The 19340-nt window shown below is 41.8% G+C and overlaps 1 protein-coding gene across 13 annotated transcripts in view; it reads left to right on the forward strand.

The window, feature by feature from the left end:
• LOC138261643 (uncharacterized) overlaps positions 1-19340 on the forward strand; it is a 1036964-nt gene that overhangs the window by 721708 nt on the left and 295916 nt on the right. For all 13 annotated transcript variants that reach the window (XM_069210793.1, XM_069210797.1, XM_069210802.1 and 10 more), the window contains one exon: positions 15815-15949. In XM_069210793.1, the coding sequence (XP_069066894.1) occupies positions 15815-15949 (135 nt within the window). The remainder of the gene's footprint in view (positions 1-15814; positions 15950-19340) is intronic.

Consider the following 19340-nt stretch of genomic DNA (forward strand, 5'->3'; position numbering starts at 1 on the left):
CTATCACAGCATCCCTGCATATCTTCAGTCAACTCAGTCTTCTGCATGCCTTCCAGAGGTCATGTCAGCTCCTCTCTTTGCAGACCATTTTAAGTTTTGGTTTCCAGTAGGTCACAGCAGCAAAGTATTCCAAGTAGCTTGGATTTTCCCCAGCCGTTGGACAGTGGCTAGCATAGGTTCTGTCCCAGTGATGAATCTGCTAGCACTAATTTGAACTTTTATGTCCAGTCAGTCATTTTATGACTTACTAGCTCAAAGTGCCACTATTTATCCAAGCATAAGCCAATTCTGTAAGAGCAGAACAGTGCAGCTTCACAAATGCTATGAAGAGGATTTTTGGCCTAACACACCCATTTATTTTTCTAGGATTAAGAAATGAAAAACACCCTTTTTCTTTTGGATTCTGAGATACTCAAAGTCCCCTTCAGTAAGGTTGGAGTGTGAGTTAAGGCAAACCAGTCCATGTACCCTTATCTGGTTGGCCAGGTCTGGTCACCATAGAAAGATAATTCCTTGTCCGCCACAACCAGTAGTTCATTCAGGGGTTTTACTCAGTGAGAGAGAGGTTCACCTTGAGAGAAGAAGACAAAGGAACCAAGAGTGGAAGTTTTTCTTGGGTTGTCACTCTCCCTCCAGGCTGGGCTTGTTGTCTATTAAAGCTTATGGAGTCACCTTGCTGCTTGACCTGCAGAGAGAAAGAATACGTAAATGCCAGCAACAGCAGCTGTATGGTTGCTGCCAGGATCAAGTGACCTGATCCTCAGGAAGACTTAAGAGGCCCATTTGACTGAAGGACTTACATGGGTAGACAAAGAGTGCTGGATGCCTCAGTTTCTCCCATGCACAACTGCACAAACAAGTGTGAAAGACACTTGGGTCAATAAGCTGCTCCATTCCATCACCTTCACAAGTCGAGGAGATTGAGTCTACATCATCTTTGAACCTTCCCATAGTGTACCTCTGCCTACTTTCTTTGATGCTGCTGACATTCCTCAAGACTGTTGGCCTTCATCGCCATGGTGGGGACCTGTGGTTATTGAAGTTGACGCTTAATCCAGAACCGTTTGAGCATCATTCTATCCTTTGTGACAGCTCCAGAGATATCACCAGTTAAAGTTGTTAAAGTCGTGGTCAAATTTTCCTCCAACTTACTGGTGACTAGATGTCACCATTGCTGTTGTGACTCTCACTGAGTGCTCCAAGTCCCCATGGTACTCCTCCACCAAGAAAAGTCTCCTGCCTTTGTTAGATACTGAAGTACATGCCTATGCAGCAGAATAAAACACCTGTAGGGACAAAGAGTGGGCAACAGTTTGCTATCTAATTGGGCAGTTCACACAACAGTCCTTTAAGACTGAAGACTCTAGTGAGTAAGATCTGTAACCACATTTTGGTCACCAATGGCCAGCAACCTTTCTACCAGAATGCCAAGGAATACCAAGGTGAAACTTTCTTCGTTTGGATGCTGAGGTGTTGCAATACACCATTTTAAAGGCTGTGGTTTGGACTCCATTTATAAGAATAACTCCTTTTAATATCCTTCAATAAGCAACAACCTGATGGAAATTATTGCTTAAATTAATCTCATCCATTGGTGATCATTCAGAGTCTAGCCCATTTTTTTCATCGGCTCTGCCACTCTAGACCAAGGCCAGTCATATGCCAAGTTTGCTTTGGTCCAACTCCAGTAGGAACAGTCATCCCACACTGCCATGTAAGTTCCTCTCCAGACTGGAACAAAAGCAACCCTCCATCGATTTTGGACTATCTAAGCCTCAACAGTACGGTACAGCTTGAACCCTCTGGAACAATGAGCACAGAATCTACATCCTTGGGTGTCCATGGTTGCCACTTCAAAGTAAAGCCTGGTACCAGTATCCCTGACTGTATTCCGTCATTCAAACCTCTGTGTTTTGAGATAAGATCTGCACACTTCAGAACTTTACCATGAATACCAAAAGCATCCCCTAAAGCAGTTAGCCTAAAGCATCAATGTTAATCAGATACTGGGCCAGTAGGAGTAGGCACTAACATTTACTTGTCTGTGATTCCTTTGTTCATAAAAGTAAAGAACTGACTGGGAATCAGATATCTTAGATAAGGAAAGTCTACCAGGGTGTAGAACTTTTTTCTTCCGGGTAGTTAAGTGTTGCTATTCTCTCCCTTTGGAAATTAGATACCTTTCTAACTTTTTGTCACTCAGGAAACAACTGAAGTCCTGGCTTTTGAAGCAGTAGTGGCTTTATCAATTCAGAGGTGATTTAGTGTTAATCTTTAGTGTCAGGACACTTTTGAGGAACCATGTGCTCTATAAACAGCCTAAATAAATAAATAAATTAATAAAGCATTAACTGTTTCCTCTAATGTGTTAACGTTTGAGTTTTTAACCCCACACCACCTCCTAGAGAAACCTTGACTGCTTCACTTACTACACTGAGCCAGTTGTGTGCCAACAGTGAGTATTCTGCCATTTAGTTGGAGTGCAATAATATTGTGGCTTTGGTCAGTAGTGGTACACAAGAGTATAGTCAACAGTTGCTACCTTGCTATCTTGATACTCCTAGCAAACGCCTCAGTGGGGATGTATTATCACTGGATCTCATTGAAAATATCATGTGTTGTAAGCCAGTTCTTGTAGAAGGATGCCCTCTAATCCCCTGTCCTGGTGAAGTGGGTAAAGCCTTATTCCCGACTATCAAGGACAGAAGCACCCGTTAACACTAAAGCCCACTGAAAGAACGGTTTCCTTATCAAGTAGTCCACACAATGCTTTTTACTCAATGGAACTGAAAGGGTACCCAGTGACACTGAAGGAGGTATGTTTTGTTTCCCAGCACATGGTGACATGACTTAGCCTCTTGTCTTATTAAAAGTGGCACATCTTATTTCCACAATCTTACTGAAATGGGTGTGCCTCAACTTCCTTCTCTATTGAAAGCAGCCAACCCATGTTATCTTTTATTATTTAAATAAAATATTTTTATTTAACAGTTGCTCAGCATACACTGATTGGTTCAAACAAAACAATATTTAGACTGGCAGTGTTGTGTAGCCATTTCAGTTATAGCTCCATGCACGTTATTTTAGCACACTAGGCCTGCCGCTGTGCACTTTAACCTAGATATATTTTATTCAGCTTTGTTTATTATTTCAACAATAGCCACATTTGCGCTCTTGTTTTATTTCTCTCTATCTAGCTGTTCTTTGCTTAGGCCAGCACTACGTTCTTAAACAAGACATTCTTGTTCACTCTGTGCTTCTCTCAAGGCTGAAGTAAGATAGGTTGCCAGTGAATGTGGTAACTGTTTGTCTCTGACATTCATAGAAAAACACACATCCTTGCGTAGGGACATTTTCTTACAACATCAGCGGTTTTATGATAAAAACACTTCCTTGTCCCTTTCACATTAGAGGGAGATTCCAGACAGAGAACCATGACTGTGTGCTGATTGCTGAATGCTTCGCTACAGCTGCTTATGGAGACTTAAGGCCTTTGCTCGGGTATGGGGGATGATGTCTTCCCAGGGGAACCTGAAGCGCAGAATTACAGCTTAACATGCTGTGCTCTAATATAGCCTAGGTAGGAATTAGTCAATTGACTCTAGTGACAATATTGTAGCGTTATATCTGTGCTTTACTCTCCTTGTCACAATTTTAATCCTGTCATGCTTTATCGTCCTGGTTATTGCAGTACATGGTTTATTATCTAAGATGCAGTTGCTTCATTAAAACCTTATTGAAACACATACTGCCTCTGTTTGTCATTGTATATGGGAGACCAATGTAACTGAGAGAAACTGATGAGATCTGAGTGACCACGATTTCCCTGAGAAATCAATTGTGTCATGCGCTCAGCTGCCTAATCATCCCTGCTCTTGGTTAGAGATGAGGCACTGCTAGTTAGCCGGAGCAAAACCCAGATTGGGGCGACAGGTGTCACCTGTAGTGGGTTAAGACTCAGTCTCCCACACAGCAGACGATTTTGCCGCTCATATCCAGTAGTCTCATTAAAATAATTAGAGCCTATGCAACACCACTACTCGTCTCCATTTCATCATGAGGGAAATAGTGTTGTTGAGCGACTAAACCCTGATTTAAAGCAGTCCTTAACAGCCAGTGTCTTAGGTACGGGTCGTAGTTGGCTTAATCACCTGTATGGAGTCCAGAGAGCACTTAACAATCTGCCTAGAAGGTCCCTGGGAGGTCGGACTTCATATGAGTGCCCGTTCGGAACTCGAATGTATGTTCCAGATCTTAGAGGTCCTGCTGTGGAGGTGGTGGAAACACCCTTTGACATAAATGAACGTGTCACTGTCTTACAGGAATTATAACAGTTCAGTGATGACAACGCTTCTGCCAGTGCTGCCTCCACAGGAATTAAGGATTGTAAAGAAATGCCCCCTTGGCATGGTTACCCCCTGACTTTTTGCCTTTGCTGATGCCAAGTTATGATTTGAAAGTGTGCTGAGGCCTGCTAACCAGGCCCCAGCACCAGTGTTCTTTCCCTAACCTGTGTCAACTATTACTATCAGGGAGAAATGTAAGGGGAAATCAAAGCGCTCACAACCGTACCAGGCAAAAGTAAGAAAAGTACTAAGTATTATAAGAAGTTGGTGCTCCCGGTCTCGGAGGAATCTCCCCTACCCCCTCACCTGTGATAACACAGATAAGCAAACTAAATAATGGAGACCTAGGCACTCATATTATATATCAATATAGTATTAAGTGAAACTCTAACATAAAGTGTAGTATAATTCACTAATTAATGGAGCATTCATTAGAAAAATGACATTTAACACAATCCAATAGACTTCAAGTTGATTGACGAATCCATCCTTTATTGTGACAATAAACCAGCCAACACGTGTTTCGTCATGGGAGTAAGTACTCCCCGTGACTTTATCAAGGCTGTAGAGAACCCAAAATACAATATATATTTAGATTGAAATTATAAATAACAATACATATTTACACGTATTCAATTATCAATAATAGTTATCAAAGCAGGAAATAAAGCTTACAACAAAACGGCAATAGCCAGCTCTTCATTATAATACAATTAGAAACAAGTTCAAAAGCTAATCATATAATACATGCCATAACATATGAATATAAATTTCGTGAAAGTAACAACCATCACAGCCCAGTGTGACAAACGAGAAATGGAGACCAAGGCAAAACCCACAGTTAACCAACTCTCATAGTGAAAAAGTGAACTAAGTTCAAAATTATAACCAGTGTAAACAATATTTACAAATGACCCATCAAAAAACTTTCCAATAAAGTGACAATAACCAGTGTGCAAAGTGTCGAGAAAATATAAAACCCCAGTGAAATTGTCATACCTCAATCTATAATAATGCAAGAAGACTTTGTACTGCTATCATCATCATAAGCATATATCTCATCAAATGCTGAAAATAAAATACAATGCGAGGTATAACAGATGACTAAAGAACTATAATGGTCAAGTGCTTTTCCTAATATCAATATCGAGCACCTACCCGCTTAAGGCCATCCAGCCATATCAACGTTAAGATGAAAAAGAATATCCACAACGTCTTACTGTCGAAAGTATTATCGAAAAAGCGATTAGAACAATATCGTAATTTAAAGTGATTATCAATGTTAACAAGCATCCATATAACTATAACCAATATTAGTATCTTACCAAATCTATTTAAAAATACATAATAGAAACCGGAACCAAAAATTGCAGTTCCGATCGCACCGGCCGTAGAAGAAACCTGACTCCATTACGATAACTTCTTAAATAACCCCCATTGGCCGGCGCGCGTTTTGCAAAGCAAAAGAGAAAGAGGTGCGCGACTTGTTAAGGTGTCGATTCTAAATTGCCGGCAACTCGCGGGCGCCATCTTGAAAAATAATAAAGCCATCAATCATTGCTATCCCGACATCCTCAAACTATTATAGTTGCTATCATTGATATCAACCCTAAAATAAAATCAAAAGAGAACAAAAACCAAACGTAATCAGTACAGAAAATATAAAGATATACCGATTGTAATTATGAAACAGAAAATAATCACGCACGTAATTCAATCCATCAAAGTATACCATTGAGCAATTATCTCCTCATGTATCTGAGCAACAATTAAAAGATCACAAAGATAGACTAACATTTTGCCTTGGCCCCTGTCTCCTAAGTCAAGCCGGGCAGTGATAGGTCAATTAGAATTTTAACAAGTTAATATCAGCTATATAAGTATCATAGCGACTCTACAACAATCTAGCAACATCAAATGGAGAAGGCTATTTAATAAAAAAGACAAACCTTTTATATGCTTAAGATAAGTGTACCATGCTGTGAATGCAGTACATGATAATCATCTAATACAATGGTTATTAATGTTGTTATTGTATTTCATTTTGAGATGGAGAAGACCCATATATTAATGTCAAAACAGCAATATAATAACATAAAACCTTCAGTTATATTCCATCAATCTAAATAGTATTCCATTTCATAATTCGAATTCAGACCCATTTCTACCGCTCTAAGCTTGAGAATCCATTGGCATTCCCTCTTCCTTAGTTGTAACTCCCTGTTTCCGCCACGTGGATTGGCACCAACAGTCTCAAAGCCAAAAAATTCAAAGGTCCATCTGTCCGTCTGATTCGGACACTGACTCATATGTGTAGTAATGGGATAACGCTCATCTCGATATCTAAGAGCTCTGTAGTGCTCACTAATTCTAACTTTTAGGGGTCTAATAGTACTACCAATGTAGTATAAGCCACATTTACATATTATCATATATATGGTGAAACAGCTATCACAAGTGATATGAGTAGTGATAGAGAATTTATCTCCCATCAAACTGACAAAATTAGAAATACCAGATCTACTAAGCTTGCACATCGCACATCGGCCACATTTGAAAAACCCCTTGTTGTGGGTAGTAAGCCAATTATCATGTAGTAAAAGCTTAGGGTAGCTTGGACATAGGATATTCTTAAGTGTTTTACCTCTACGAAAAGTAAATAGCGGTGAATTGGATAAAAGATCTTTAAGAGTTGTGTCTGCCTTAAGTATATACCAGAACTTCCTCATACATCTCCGTAAAGCCATTGTAGCAGGGGTATAATCAACTATACATCTAATGTGTTTATCTGAAACTGGATTTTTATGCTTTAAGGTTTCTACCCTGGGGACACACATAATTTTGTCACATGCTTTCTCCAAAACCCCAGTAGGGTACCCTCGTGTTTTGAATCTAGCTGTAATGTCACGAACATTTTCAATAAAATCTGACTCAACACTACAGTTTCTTCTAGCACGTATCATTTCCCCATACGGAATAGAAAAAATCTGATGTCGCGGATGTGCGCTGTTAGCGTGAAGAATTGAATTACAAGCGGTGCTTTTTCTGTGTAGTCGACTTTCAATTTTGTCTTGCAGAATAAAGAGTTCCACATCAAGAAATGTAATATTAGTGTTACTATATTCCCAGGTAAACCTAATGTTGTATAGATTGGAGTTTAAATATTCAACAAACTCCTTCAATTGGATAATGTCTCCAGTCCAAATCATGATAACGTCATCGATATACCGACCCCAGAAGAGTATATAAGAATTCCATATTTGTGCTTCAGGACCCCATATGAGTTTGTGTTCAAGATATCCCATGAATAGGTTTGCATATGATGGAGAAAAGCGAGATCCCATAGCTACACCCCTCTTTTGACGAAACCAATTGTTTTTTAATAGAAAAAAGTTGTTATCCAATATCAATCTAATCATCTCCAACACCATTGTAGTGTGTCCATGTAAACTGGCCGATTGGCTGTATAGAAAATGACGTAAAGCTATCATGCCTAAATCGTGATCGATGCTAGTATATAATGAGGTCACGTCTAACGTCACTAGTGTCATCCCCTGTTCCCACGTGATATCACTTAGGATACCAAGAATATGTTTGGTATCCTTAATATACGAGGGGAGATTGCTAACAAATGGCTGTAAGAATATATCTACATATCTTTGTTTCCACAATTGGCACACCCTGGCATCCAGGTAAGTCCCTTGTAACTGGTACCAAGGGCCCTGATGCCAGGGAAGGTCTCTAATGGCTGCAGCATGTCTTATGCTACCCTGGGGACCCCTCACTCAGCACAGACACACTGCTTGCCAGCTTGTGTGTGCTGGTGGGGATAAAATGACTAAGTCGACATGGCACTCCCCTCAGGGTGCCATGCCAACCTCACACTGCCTATAGGTATAGATAAGTCGCCCCTCTAGCAGGCCTTACAGCCCTAAGGCAGGGTGCACTATACCATAGGTGAGGGCATAAGTGCATGAGCACTATGCCCCTACAGTGTCTAAGCAAAACCTTAGACATTGTAAGTGCAGGGTAGCCATAAGAGTATATGGTCTGGGAGTCTGTCATGCACGAACTCCACAGCACCAAAATGGCTACACTGAAAACTGGGAAGTTTGGTATCAAACTTCTCAGCACAATAAATGCACGCTGATGCCAGTGTACATTTTATTGTAAAATACACCCGAGAGGGCATCTTAGAGATGCCCCCTGAAACCATACCCGACTACCAGTGTAGGATGACTAGTTTTAGCAGCCTGCCACACACCAGACGTGTTGCTGGCCACATGGGCAGAGTGCCTTTGTCACTCTGTGGCTAGTAACAAAGCCTGTACTGGGTGGTGGTGCTTCTCACCTCCCCCTGCAGGAACTGTAACACCTGGCGGTGAGCCTCAAAGGCTCACCCCCTTTGTTACAGCACCCCAGGGCACTCCAGCTAGTGGAGTTGCCCGCCCCCTCTGGCCACGGCCCCACTTTTGGCGGCAAGGCCGGAGGAGATAATGAGAAAAACAAGGAGAAGTCACTGGCAAGTCAGGACAGCCCCTAAGGTGTCCTGAGCTGAGGTGACTCTGACTTTTAGAAATCCTCCATCTTCCCCCAATAGGATTAGGGATGTGCCCCCCTCCCCTCAGGGAGGGGGCACAAGGAGGGTGTAGCCATTGGCTACTAACCCCCCAGACCTAAACACACCCCTAAATCGAATATTTAGGGGCTCCCAGAACCCAGCAAGATAGATTCCTGCAACCTAAGACGAAGAAAGACTGCTGAGCTGAAAAACCTGCAGAGAAGACGGAGACACCAACTGTTTTGGCCCAAGCTCTACCGGCCTGTCTCCCCACTTCAAAAGAACTGCTTCAGCGACGCGTTCCACACGGTCTAGCAACCTCTGAAGCCTCAGAGGACTACCCTGCATCTAAAAGGACCAAGAACTCCTGAGGACAGCGGCTCTGCTCCAAGGAAGAAGCATCTTTGCAACAAAGAAGCAACTTTGAAAGAACACACGTTTCCTGCCGGAAGCGTGAGACTTTGCACTCTGCACCCGACACCCCCGGCTCGACTTGTGGAGAAACAACGCTACAGGGAGGACTCTCCGGCGACTGCGAGCCCGTGAGTAGCCAGAGTTGACCCCCCCTGAGCCCCCACAGCGACGCCTGCAGAGGGAATCCAGAGGCTCCCCCTGACCGCGACTGCCTGCTTCTAAGAACCCAACACCTGGTAAGGACACTGCACCCGCAGCCCCCAGGACCTGAAGGATCCGACCTCCAGTGCAGGAGCGACCCCCGTGTGGCCCTCTCCCTTGCCCACGTGGTGACTACCCCGAGGAGCCCCCCCTTGCCTGCCTGCATCGCTGAAGAGATCCCTAGGTCTCCCATTGAACTCTATTGCAAACCAGACGCCTGTTTGCACACTGCACCCGGCCGCCCCCGTGCCGCTGAGGGTGTACTTTTTGTGCTGACTTGTGGTCCCCCCCCCCCCCCGGTGCCATACAAAACCCCCCTGGTCTGCCCTACGAAGACGCGGGTACTTACCTGCTGGCAGACTGGAACCGGGGCACCCCCTTCTCCATTGCTGCCTATGCGTTTTGGGCACCACTTTGACCTCTGCACCTGACTGGCCCTGAGCTGCTGGTGTGGTAACTTTGGGGTTGCTCTGAACCCCCAACGGTGGGCTACCTTGGACCCAACTTTGAACCCTGTAGGTGGTTTACTTACCTGCAAAACTAACAAACACTTACCTCCCCCAGGAACTGTTGAAAATTGCACTGTGTCCAGTTTTAAAATAGCTTATTGCCATTTGTGTGAAAACTGTATATGCTATTTTGCTAATTCAAAGTTCCTAAGTGAAATACCCTTCATTTAAAGTATTGTTTGTAAATCTTGAACCTGTGGTTCTTAAAATAAACTAAGAAAATATATTTTTCTATATAAAAACCTATTGGCCTGGAATTGTCTTTGAGTGTGTGTTCCTCATTTATTTCCTGTGTGTGTACAACAAATGCTTAACACTACCCTCTGATAAGCCTACTGCTCGACCACACTACCACAAAATAGAGCATTAGAATTATGTATTTTTGCCACTGTCTTACCTCTAAGGGGAACCCTTGGACTCTGTGCATGCTATTTCTTACTTTGAAATAGTACATACAGAGCCAACTTCCTACAAGGATGTACCAGTAACACCTACCGGCTGGATTCCTAAAGTTGGGGATCTATTATGTGATAAGGTTGCTGTGAAAAAGGAGTTTGGTCCTTCTTACGGTGCACCAGTCCCAGTCTTGGTAATACACGGTACCAGAACTGGCATTCTATCACCATTAGCTGGTGCTCAAGAAAATCGCTTTGTATCTATTGACAAATGTTAAGTTACACCATGTGGCCGATCCTCCACAGCAGACCAAGAGGAACAGCCAGTAGTTCCTTAATCCCTCTCACTACTGGTCAAGAAGTCCCTCTACAAGTTGTGAGCAGCAACACCTCTCCGAGCTTGGGGAGGGTGGAAAATGATCTTGCATTAGTTCCACTAACCTCTGTTTCAACAAATAATACAAAAATAACTGATTGATTTGACACAACTTCAACACAGATGAATGGCGTCATTTATTCTGAACCACCGTGGGTAACCCCCACCGGTTCTCTACCTACAGACACAGCTCCAGCTTATGCATGAACTACTTCTGGATACTTTGCCGACGTCGACGACACCTTTTCGGACTCATTCGCCTCTTTTACATCTGAACTGTCAAAAACACGTAAGCTGATAAACTGGCTTAAAACAAATTACTTTATTTTCCTGTGGAACTATCTGTGGCTTTCTTTGACTATATTAGATTTCCTCTTTTGGATCGGTTTTGTGATAACATTCTTTCTATTAACACATGGTCATTTTCTTCCTGAAAGATCAACAGTTGAACTGGTGGATGAGTCCTAAAACCCCATTTTTCTTTTCACAAAGCCTGCAGAGACTTGTCTTTTGTGAAAATTTCCGCTATACCGATTCCGGATGGGACTGTTTGAGTTAAAGTAACATTTTATATATACGGCCCGAAAGAGGTCATTCAAATACCATATTTTTTTTAACTTTCAATGAACGATGTAATAATACCCGAAGTTGTTTCTGATGACTGGGATGTGAAAACAGTTGATTCCATGATGACTGAATCGCAATATTACTCTGTATTTGAAAACAAAGATGTTTACCAATCTAAAAAGAATTATAGTGATATGCTTTGCTGTAATTATTATGGGCACCATTTCATTCACAGAGCAGGTACCCCAAAGACTATCTTTAATTACACACAACGGAAACATTGTACAACTCCACCACAAGGAGGTTCTAAAACATATTCTGAAAAGTTTGCATATTTTTCTGGGCACAATGTTAAAAATGTTGAGTCATATTATTTTAAATTGCCATCACTGGAAAATGTACACATATTATTAATGGATATGAAATGTATTTATACGGATTCCTTTGTTTCCCGGTTGACTGTAGAAGGCTATGAATATTGGCTGAAGCCGATTGACTCAAAAAAGTGTGTGGGGAACTAGAAATTGGCAAACACAGGGAAAGGAAGCTTTATTTAGAGCATGCCTGATACCTTTTCAAATTTTATTTTTAAATGAAACTGTACAACAAACAAGTTGTTTAGGCTTAGCAAAGATTAAGGAATTGAATGTGCCCAGTATTCCTGCCCCTGCAAAATTTCACAAATGGCAAAAATATATAAATGCAACTGAAGATCAGCTTGATGAATGGGTACAGAATAGTATGATTAATGCTTCACTGTCATGTCCTGACGGGTGGTTATTGTGGCCAATAGATACCAATGGGTGTCATAAAGGTTTTATAAACTCCACTGGGGTTTTTAGAACCAGTAGGACGGACCCTCTCTATGTATCATCCAAACATGCAGGTATAGTAACAACATACAGTGTAGGGGAAACTATGCCAGCAATGGTTGAAGAGTTCTTCTCTAGATGGTGTTAGAGAACACCTCAGTCTCCTGTCTAATAACAGCGACTTACAGGACTTCCTGTTAGGCCCCAGAAAACAACGCAGAAAGTGCTTCTTATACAAAGTATATAATGAAATTTGGAAGCTTTCCCAACAAGAAACCGCTGCCTGGTTAAGCCAAATAGATCAGGAAAACTTACAGAAGGCATTAGCTGTTGTAGATAATGGGATTAATACCCTGTCCAACCTGATATACACCCTTAATAACATTGTCTCTTCTGCAATAGACATATTACAGAGTGATATGTCTTTCTTACACCATGGACAAAGTCAACTAAGGTCCGTTATGCAGTTGGGTTGGACACTTCAAACACTGAAGGCAGGTCGCGTTACCTGGCAACACGTTAGCGCAAGGGACATATTTTTTACATTTGATTTTAACGCGACAACAGCAACTTATGGCTAAGAAAGAAGTGACTTATGTCACACTAAACATCGAAAAATTAGAAAGGTTGCCTTTCACTGTGGCTGAAATACCATCTGCTGAGTGGTTAATATACAGGGTCATTAATCTGCCTATTTCCACACTTCAATTCACGTCCTGTTTAAAACACATTCGGGTAGGCAGATATGAAAGGCTGGGAGATGGTTACATCCATGAGGTGTTGGAAGCTACCCTTCTCGTCAAATGTCTCGGTGGCATGAAAGAAGTCTTAGCAAGTGAATGCAAGACTTCTGTCAGCCATTCAATAGTTTGTAAATAGCTGTCCTTGCACGGGGCTTGTAAAGCTTCAGCAGCGAATTCGGCTTGTTATCGGAAGGGTGTTCCAGTCCCCTTGCTTAGACCTCCGTTCCAGGTGCTTTCAAATGGCAGCTATGTTCTCCTCAATAGTGAACACTGTTGTGGGATGCAAGCCGGAATAGTTTGTTGTTTCGGTCTCTAAGATTGTTACATGCTGCGGAAATGTACTCTTTCCTCCCAGTAGACAAAGAGAGGTAGCTGACATTTGGCCCCATATTGCTACTTCTAATGTGAATTTTGACAAGTTGAGCAAACTCAAGGCTGTATTTTTTCAAAAAACATGTGGTGCTTACATCTGCATGTGCGATCTACGCAATTCAGGTGGCAAGGTCATCAGCAGAGATACAGTCTCTTTTAAATACCAACTTTCCGAGACACTTTGGTGAACTCGTGGGACGAATATTTAATGCATCCAGAACTACTGGAATCGCAAATTTCTTTAAGGATGTTGGTTCTGGTTTCATTCACACCTTCTCCCCCATATTCGGCTTAATACCATCAGCCATCCACTCAATATTCTCTAGCCTTTTCGGGGGATTTCTAATGACCTTGGCTATAATAGGTGGCATCTTGCGTTTGCTACTTTTTCTGCGCAATGGCTGTCCTGCCGCAACAAGCAGGAATGAAAGTGCTTTCACCAGGGCAGCTGTGTGGTGAACGTATGATGCAGTACTTCGGAGCAACACTCCTGGAGCAATTGGAGTGTGACTGGTCTTCGTCATTCAGACCGGTTTTGCATTGTATGCAGCCCGTGTTTCGGAGCCTCTGGTACTCATTCGAACATGCACTGACTATTTGTCTTTCCATACAGCGCTTGCTTTCATTGGATGCTGATCTATTTTTGTTCTCGCTGAGGACTCATTACCAGACATGCACGTTGAGGGTGCCTTTGCTACAGGAAGCTGCTTATGAGTTGCCCTTTCTGGAGGATGCGGCTCTGAACTCATTATTGGGCAAACCACAGAATGCTGCTGCCTCGGCTGAAGCTCAGACTATGGAACACAAATGCTCCTTGGTCCTTCTTGGCAATGCATTTCCTACTTTAACACCTGCCAAAGTGGAAAATCGCCTGTCTTCAATTGTCCCAGATTCATTTGGCAACTTCCAAAATGACTGACTCTTGAAATTCAGCTTTTTTACGCCACAGGTCAATGGTTTAAATTGTCCTTTTGTATATGCTCAAGTGTCCTTTTAACTTGTCATTATTGACATTTTTATATATATATATATATATATCTATCTTAGGTTGAATTTTAGTAGCTTTTTATACATAATTAGTCTTTGAACGACCTTTAAACCGGCAAGGGGCGGTGTTGTGTAGCCATTTTAGTTATAGCTTCATGCACGTTATTTTAGCACACTGGGCCTGCCGCTGTGCACTTTAACCTAGATAAATTTTATTCAGCTTTTTTTATTATTTTAACAATAGCCACATTTGCGGTCTTGTTTTGTTCATCTCTATCTAGCTGTTCTTTGCTTAGGCCAGCACTATGTTCTTAAACAAGACATTCTTGTTCACTCTGTACTTCTCTCAAGGCTGCAGTGAGATAGGTTGCCGGTAAAACGTGGTACCACTTTGTCTCTGGTATTCATAGAAGTGTACACATCCTTACATAGGGACATTTTCTCAGAACATCAGCTGTTTTATTATAAAAACACTTCCCTGTCCCATACATGTTTGAGGGAGATTCCAGACAGATGACCACGGCTGGATGCTGATTGCTGAACGCTTCGCTACAGCTGCGTATGCAGACTTTCGGCCTTTGCTCAGGTATGGGGGACAATGTCTTCCCTGGGGAACCTGAAGTGCAGAACTAGAGCTTAATACGCTGTGCTCTAATATAGCCTAGGTAGGAATTAGTTTATTGACTCTAGTGACAATATGGTAGCGTTATTTCTATGCTTTACTCTCCTTGTCACAATTTGAATCCTGTCATGCTTTATCGTCCTGGTTACTGCAGTACATGCTTTATTATCTAAGATGCAGTTGCTTCATTAAAACCTTATTGAAACTCATACTGCCTCCGTTTGTCATTGTATATGTGAGACCAATGTAACTGAGAGAAATGGATGAGATCTGAGTGACCACGATTTCCTTGAGGAATCAATTGTGTCATGCGCAGTCATCCCTGCTCTTGGGTAGAGATGAGGCACTGCTAGTTAGCCGGAGTAAAAACGGATTGGGGCGACAGGTGTCACCTGTAGTGGGTTAGACTCAGGATCCCACACCGCAGGTGATTCTGCCACTCAAATCCAGTAGTCTCATTAGAGTTATGAGAGCCTACGCGACAGTAGTGCAAGAAGAATTGCATAGCACGTTCTTGACATCTCTTATAGTCAGCTAGACTCTAAACTCCTTCTTAAACACTGGTCCCTCTATTGCCCCCTTATTATCCACTGTATGCACTCCATTGGTCCCAATCTTTTCTAAAGTTCTTCGGGCATCACCGGTCTGATAAATTACCTTCTCAGCCCATTGGCACCAGTCTAGGTCTGCTTCCCAGTATCCAACCCACATTTTTATATATATATATATATATATATATATATATATATATATATATATATATATATATATATATACTGAACCCATTCATTCTAAGGCGGTACCACTTGCTCCCACATAGCGAGCCATTATTGTTGCTCCTTGTGAATGTGTTGAATTGGTGTGGTTGATGTGCTTTGATATGCCTTGTTGTTTTATCCCTACATGCAGAGAGGGCACAAGAGGCTGCAGAGGGAAGAATGCCCTCAGTGGAAGACAGGGAGAAAATGATTCACCACTACAGCCTCCCTAATTGGCTCCGAACATCAAAAAACAGAGAAGGAGTTGCCACGCCTGGACTAGCAGGTAAGGGGTCAGCTGTCAAGCTTATCTGTGAGGTACTAAGCCTTAGTCTATGGTGTGGCTGAATCGAGTGCTATTTCGTGATTGATTGCAAGGTCGATGTCTGCAGAACAGCACCAGAATTCTTTGGTAATCTGGGGAATAGATGCAAATTGTCTGCCTTCACTACAAAACCACACCTTAACTCGTAAAATAGGCCTTCCCCAATATTCGAGACAAGCCCACTATTACAAGACTAGACCGTCTTCACAAGAACAGACCTTCAGCACGAGACCTGGCCTCCCTCGCCCACCCAGACCTTCATCACCCAGAGGTAGAAAGTGAATAGTAGACCTGGCATTCACCATGTGATCGGGCATTCACCAGTAAACCATACCTTCTCTACACGACCAGGCCTTTAGCACTGCACCAGACTTTCACCAAGAGACCATTGTTTAACTTGAGTGCTAGACATAGGGCCTGATTTAGAGTTTGCCTTAAAGGAGATAAGAGTTAAATCTAAAACACAGGCCATTGATGGTGATCACCGAGAGAGAGAGTGGAAGGGTTATAAGTTGGAAATAATGCTTAAGAAGGTTTTCTATGCTGAAATATTTCATTTTGGGAGTAACTGAAAACCTCGGGATTACTCACAACATGGCGAAATTCTATTGCCACTTACATACTTCCTTGCTATGAGGACATCCCTTTTCCTTAATCACTTTAAAAGTGAATTAAACTCTCCTTTTCCTTCAATAGGCTGCAGGTATGCATTTACAGTCTTGTGCTACAGACTGCAACAAGACACTGTTACTCAAGGCCGCATGGAGACATTGGGTCTTAAAAAAGTCACAGTAAGCCTTCTTAACTGCACAACCCTCCACTTCTGTTGGAATCCCCATGATTGGCATGCTTGTGAGGGTTGACTCTTTTCTCTTATCCTTTGTCTTTTTTCCCATCTGTAAGATTTTTCCCTCTAAGCAACTTTGATTTGAACCTTTCAGGTACCATATTTAATACTGACAAATCAGATTACATAATGCATTCAATAAGAGTGCTTTGCTTCTTCCCACATGAAGGTTTAATGTTACCAAAACACCAGAAAGTATATTCTGCCACTTTATGGATGTGTTTACTGGATGACAGTATTTCTGTGCCTTGTTTTCTTCCTGTATTTCGTTTCTACGTTTCTTTCTGTGAATGTGCTGGATGTTTCTCCTTGTGTGTTTTTAGGTCAAGCGGGCAAGCACTTTGACCTGTTATAAGTATTGTGGGCTTTTAACCATGCCCACCTCACGCCCATCACTTTAACTCATTCATGGGCTTGCCTTTCAAAAATCACTATATGTCATTGGTTATTGTTTTGCGTTTGTCCTGCCTTGAGGCTGTTCTTGTCATGCCTTACAGACTTCCCCTGTTAAATGGATTATTGCATGATTGCCAATATACTTTAGCGTGAGTGAACTATTTATTTTGTCTCTCCCCTTCGTGCTGCATGGAGGCTAAAAGAGGCACAAGAGCATGAACTCAATCTGCAGTATTGGAGCGCTGGTCATTTTATTCACAGTTACCTAATCAGAGTAATTTCTTGTGTCTCTCCCCTTAAAACACTTGATATTGGTGAATGCTTTGCTAAAACAGACATCCTCAAAGCGAAAGCTACTCTCCCGGCACAGCGGGAGAGCCGATACTACAATATTCAGGGTACCTGGGATAACCCAACCAATAAGGCTTTGCAAGCATTCTTTTTCAAAACATTTTTGCTCATAACTCAGTCGGTGGTGGTCCCAGGACAATGGACCACTACCAAAACGTTCACAACAACATACTCTTTCTGTCTGCATCATCTTTGTGTCTCCACACTAGGTTAGAGGGGATCCCAAAATAAAACACCCTCCCACCATTCCGTGTCTGTTTAACATTTCTCATGGTTGAAACTTTTGTTTTACAGCTGAGAGTAGGTTGTGTTTTAAAGGCCTTCCTTGTAATATCATTGCTATATGCCTGTTAGCCCTGAATATGTGTGATGTATTATGCTCTCTAGTTGCTAAATATATGGTTGCACTGCCTTCATTTCTGTCATTTTTTTGTGTGGTTATGCCTTCTAAGGGCTAACTATACAGTTACATGACCATGTTTCTTACAAATGTTGTTTTCATTGTGGGGTCCTCCAAGGGGCTGTTCTAAGCAATACAGTCATATCAACATATTAAAATATTCATGGCATTGAAACATGTCCCATAATGCTTTGAAGGGCATTACTTTTACAAACAATATTTTTGCTCCTAACTCAGTCTGTGGTGCTCCCTGGAAGATGGTACCACCTTCAAAACATTGCCCACAATGTGTTCTTTCTGTCATCATTATCTCTGGGTCCCCGCACTATGTTAGTGGGGACTACAAAATAACCATTCATTATCTTTCTAAGCTTTTTCATGTTTGAAACTTTTGTTTTTCAGCTGGGAGAAGTTATATTTTATGGCCCTTGTTTGTAATATCATTGTAATAGTTCTGCTAGCCTTGAAAATGTGTAATGCACTATGCCCTCTAGGGGCTAAATATATAGTTATACTGGTTTACTTTCTCCCATTCTTTTTTCATGTGATTATGTTCACTAAGGACTGACTGCATAGTTACATGACCATGTTTCTTCCAAATGCTGATTTTATAGTGGTGTCCTCTAGGGGCTGTTCTAAGTATTACAGTCAACATACTATAATATTTGCAGTACGAAAACTCACCCAATAATCCTCTGCAGGGCATTTTACAAAACATTTTGCTCATAACAGCCTGTGTTCATCCTGGGACAATGGTACCACCTTCAAAATGTTCTTTCTGTCTACATCATCCTTGGGTCCCCGAACTGGGTTAGTGGGGCCCCCAAAATAGTAACCCCTCCCACTATTTAGTGTCTCAAGTTTTCTCATGGCTACAACAGATGTTTTACAGCTGGAAGAAGTTTTGTTTTAAAGGCCTTGTTTGTAATACCATTGCAGTAAGTGTATGAACCCTAAAAATGCCTTCTAGGGGCTAGGTATATGGTTACACTGCATTACTTTCGCCTGTATTTTTTTCATGGGGTTATCCCCTCTTGGGGCTAACAATATGGTTACATGACCATGTTACTTACAAATAATATTTTTGTTATGGTGCCCTCTGGGGGATGTTTTGAACATTATACTCTACTGTCAAAAGTGTATTTCTGATAAAGGTTTATATGATAATTGTATATGTTTTAATACTCTCTCTTTATTACAGTTATGAACATAATTCAGGCCAACTTAGCATCCTTATTACACTTTGACTGTTTGAACACTCTTGATATGTTTAGGTGACCCTTCTAGTGTATATCTCTCGCTACTCCTCCATGGTTGCAGTGTGTCTTTTCTGGGGAATTGTTAGCCAGCCAGCAACT

This window comes from Pleurodeles waltl, chromosome 10 (genome assembly GCF_031143425.1).
Source record: "Pleurodeles waltl isolate 20211129_DDA chromosome 10, aPleWal1.hap1.20221129, whole genome shotgun sequence".
In the NCBI taxonomy this organism is placed as follows: Eukaryota; Metazoa; Chordata; class Amphibia; order Caudata; family Salamandridae; genus Pleurodeles; species Pleurodeles waltl.